This window comes from Cariama cristata, unplaced genomic scaffold (genome assembly GCF_000690535.1).
Source record: "Cariama cristata isolate BGI_N322 unplaced genomic scaffold, ASM69053v1 scaffold38187, whole genome shotgun sequence".
Classification (NCBI taxonomy): Eukaryota; Metazoa; Chordata; class Aves; order Cariamiformes; family Cariamidae; genus Cariama; species Cariama cristata.
This window is the reverse complement of record NW_009625615.1, coordinates 1880-6411: the sequence shown is the minus strand read 5'-3', so window position 1 is coordinate 6411 and position 4532 is coordinate 1880. Positions and strand designations below refer to the sequence as shown.

Here is a 4532-nt window from a genome sequence, read left to right as displayed (position 1 = left end):
GCGAATGAGATCAGACTTGAACAACTTCTGTTCGTAAAAACCTTCACGCTTTCGGCCTGCGAGGCCCCGAATTCCTGCGTTCCCACTGGGAGAGCCTTATGGACCGCAAACGGGAAGGTTTACTGAGTAAATAACATACGGTAGAAAGATCTTTTGAGTTTAGCTGTGGTGTTTTGTTTTTAGTTTGGTTTTGTTTCCCTCAAGGGCTGGTGTGTCACAGCAGTTCTCGGTAAGCACATCGGTGCTTTTCACAGCTGCGTAGGAGTAGGCCAGTGTGCCACGGGCTTCTTGGAGCAAGAACTCCAGGCGTTAGTGTCCTAAATTCTGGGTGCTCCTCTAAATCCTCGGTGCCTCTCCTTCCCCCTCCACCCCGAAACCAGTGGCTGCTCCATTCCTGCCCGGCTGCTGCGGGCCAGGGCTTTACTGCTGCTGAGCTTCGTTTTCCTGTGTGATCGCATCGCTGTCCCCTTTGAATCCTCCCGTTAATCGACAGCTGTAGTATCAAATTTAATCTTGTGATCTCTTCAAAGGTGTACACCTGCTTTTGTCCCTCCTCTCTTTTACTCCCTTCCCAAAGCCTGCGTTGTTTCTGCCCTCCCTGCTCCGCCTTTGTTGTCAGTGTCTGTTCTTTGCTAGCAGCTTTAAACACGTCCTGGGTTCCTTGCGCCCTTATTCTCACACCACTTCTAAAACACTCTTTTCGTGGTGAATCAAGTGAACTTCGATATGCATTGCTCTAAAAATGTCAGGTTCTGTTCTTTCGCGAAACCTTGCTTTCATGCCCGCCCCTAATGCTGCAAGCCCTGTAAAATAGGGAACATCGCAAGTGTCGGGAAAGGCTGCCACATAATGGCTTCTGCAGCTGATTACTGTTAAAAATATGTATATATACTTGCTCATGCTGTCTAGTAATTTGCCAAACTATTTTAAGAAGTTGGATTTAATGTGAATGTCACTGCTCTGCATTTTCTTTTCTTAAACTTTGTCTTGCTCTTCTTTCCATCAATAGACAACAAAGTTTACAAGTGCTTTGGACATACCTGTGGAGTTTGTAGAAAAGAATGTGAAATTGCGGGGAAAGCTACATCACGTAACTGAGAAAGGCCTGGAAGTGGAACACATTCCCATTAGCATTCCTTTCCTTACATCGATACAGAGAAAATGTACGTAAAAGAAGGTGAAGGAGCAGGGTAGGAATGAAACGTTTGTAACGCGGCTACGCAGGGAACAGGTAACGGCGAGCTTGAGGGAAGGGCTGGGGTACAGCTCTGGCTCTGCCTTCTGGTGTTTCCCTACTTTACAGGTGGGAAACTGGGGAATAAAAGAGCTGTGAAAAGAGGTTCCCAATACAGTATTTGTATTAATTAGCATCATTATCGTGATACTCCTCTGGCAGCGCACAGGCAGTTCATTTGCTTGCGTAGCTCATCTCAGTCCTGGCACAAAGACTCTATCGGGATTACGCCTTTATTTACAGGTGAAGATCTGACAGCTACATATGCAAACCCGTCCTTACGGACAGTTTTACTGTGACTTGGCAGAAGCCAGCCACCAAGTCCACCCCTCACACGCTTGCTTTGCCAATACCTGCGGGTGCTAAGGCTTCTTCCCTATTGTTTCTGCCCCTCCAGATAAAGTGATAGTGACTGATAATGAGAGCTGTTCTCTCTATTTGTATGTGAAATAAACCAAACTAGCTTAAACCACTTACGCAATCTTGAATTAATTTTTTTTTTTTACTGAAGGAGAGATGAGACCAAATCCTTATTTGCAAATAAGTAGTGCTTTGGGGAACTAAAATGGATTCTTTTTCTTTTTTTTTTTTTTAGCCCATGGGAATAAATTGGTTACCAGCAGCTGAGGGTCTGCGCAAAGTATGGGATCTCCTTTGCTGCATTCAGTAACAAAGTTCTCCGTTTCTATCATCAGGGCAAGCAAAAGGTCTTCTGCTGGTAAGACTTGCCGGAGTGGAGTTGGCTCCGAGGGGCATGGCCTGGTTACAGCAAGAGCTAAAACCCAAACAAATGATATGGTTCCAGCTTCTGGGAAGGGAGGACTTGGCACTCGAGTGCCTTGTCTTAGTAAATAAGGTAAATACAGTGACAAAAATTGACTTTTATCTGCAGTTTTGAGTTGTACTGAGATAACCAAATTGCCTAACTACAGTCAATTTAAGGAATGTTGTTATTTATAAGTTATCTGTCTTGATACCAATTTTAAATGTTGCATTTGTAAAGACCAGTATTTTTGCAGACTGATTCATGCCAGGAGCCGTATTTCTGTGTCAGATAGCGCTAGGCTATATTGTGTAGTTCTGATCAGCCTAATGTTTAGTCTATCAAATGTCTTGTATCAGTATTAGGTTTTAACAGTCAGCTGGATTCCTCTTTAACTTTTAACTCCTTCTGCCAGAGCGTAGATTTAGCCGTAAGTAAAGCTTGTATCTGAGAGAGACTTCACATAAAAAAAGAAAGAAAACTGTTTTAGAGGGGAAGTGAATATTATACATGATATGATTATTATATATTGTATAATGTATTTTACATATATCATATTTACTGTGCCTTTTTATAGGGTCGATTTCTGAGCGTGTGCTTAAATGAAGAGATCTTGAGACAAGGGCTCGGCAGAACAGCACGTATTGAAGGACTACATCATGATTCCCGCCTGTACTGGAAACTTCACAAAAGGCTCCTTCGAGCAGAGTTAAGGGCCTTGAAGAAAAATAAAGGAATATGGAAAGAAGAAAGCTACTCTGAAAGAATTAGAGGTCATATAAGGGACAGTAAATTTGTACAGACATTGAAACAATTTGTGAGCTGGTTAAGAAGCTCTGTTTAAAGGTAAAAAGGGAGACTTGTTTGGAGGAATGCCAGTTACCTGCGTTATGTGCTTTATATAAAGTATAAGTTCATGATGAAAAACAGTGCCGTAATTTTGAGGGTCCCTAGCGTGAACAGAAAACCCATAGTTACTTAATGCCATATTATAACCCATATGGGATTGAAATTTAGTAATAGTACGCAGGCCACAAATGACAATGTTCTGAAGCCAAACTTTTCCACAATAATGTCCTAAATTAGTTGTCCAGTTTTTCACCTGCTAAATCCCTACACATCCATGTTAACCAAGTAGTGAAAGCAGCCGAGGGTCCGCTTTTTCAGAGGTGCAGAGTGTTAGTTCACAGCGTACGGACTTAAATGCTTCTCTGTTACATGTCATTACCGTGTAGCCCACATTGGTTAGAAAACTCCATTTCAGACCTCTACAAACAAAGCTTGTGATACGTATTTACGTGTGAGCATTTTGTTTGAATTCTATTCTTACACTACTTTTTTAAAACACAAATTATACACAAATCTTTCTTCTCGAATAATGGGTTGCATTGTTACTGATACAAAAGGTAATTTGTTATGGCTGATATTAAAAAGCTGATAAAGTCATAACAACTAAAGTTTCTCAGAAAAAAAAAAAAATCACTCAGTATAATATAAATTAATGTCAGTAATCCAAATTGTTGGAAGACAACATTCACCTGAAGAGGAGAAACCTATGCTGTTTTTTCCGATGGTTCTATAAATATCTAAAGTTAGATGAAAATAAAACTTTAATATGAAATTTGAAAAGGTGGACCATACTGTACTAAGCACTTAAATTCTTGTTTTATTTTTGAAACACATGTTAAGTATATGAGAGCGTATTATTATTTATTTTGTAAATATTCTCAGAATAAAGATTGCATTTCGTATGTTCATTATTACGTTTATATACCAAGCACTTGACCTTTGTTTAACCTCTCACAGTCCCAATATTTATTTATTTAAAGTGAAGCGTTGTACAGATTTTCTTTCTTTCTGTGTGATTCCTTGCCAATGAAATACTAGGGAGAAGAGTGTGGTACAAAAAAAATCTTAATAGCTGAGCATCGCTTGCCTGACAATTAGTTGCCACGTGATTGTTTTCTCTGCTGACTTCAGGGCAAAATTGTGAATCCTGAGATTCTAAAAAAACAGGCAGCTTTTCCTCGGGTAAGAATAGATGTCAGTGCTTCTTTACTACTTTTGTTTCTGGGTCCTCTCAGGGGTGAGGCTGGGTTTTGCAAAGGGCAGCGAGCAGCCAGCCGTGAAGTACCTGCACTGCAGATCCCGGTGTCGGAAACCAATGTGGGGGAGAGGGGAAGCAGCTCTGTGGGCAGAGGCAGACCTCGATGGGAGCTGGAAACCAGGTACCTGTGCCTGTTTAATAAAAAAAAAAGAAAAAGTGAGGCATCTAGTTTTATGCAGCATACAGTGAAGGGCTGGGCCGACCACTGCTGTGGTACTTGGACATAAGTCATACAGATGGTCAGGGATTCAGGACCAGCCATAGCATCCTCTGAAGCAAAACTCAAAGCTGACTTTTAACCCCAAACTAAAAATTCAGTATCGGCAATAATCCACTTCTTATGGGGGATTATGGGGGATATGTGTTCCTGTTCCATCATCTTGTAAGTAGGAAGAGCTTTTCCAAACTGGGCATAATTGCACAGTTGT

At 41.2% G+C, this 4532-nt stretch overlaps 1 protein-coding gene across 1 annotated transcript; it reads left to right on the top strand.

The window, feature by feature from the left end:
• Positions 1-1009: 1009 nt before the first annotated feature.
• On the top strand, positions 1010-4225 carry LOC104164370 (chromosome unknown open reading frame, human C3orf33; the record flags this gene model as incomplete). Its single annotated transcript, XM_009703674.1, has 4 exons — positions 1010-1163; positions 1936-2090; positions 2575-2785; positions 4082-4225. Coding segments are annotated over 4 exons (664 nt in total), but the record flags the coding sequence as incomplete, so codon positions are not given.
• Positions 4226-4532: the final 307 nt, after the last annotated feature.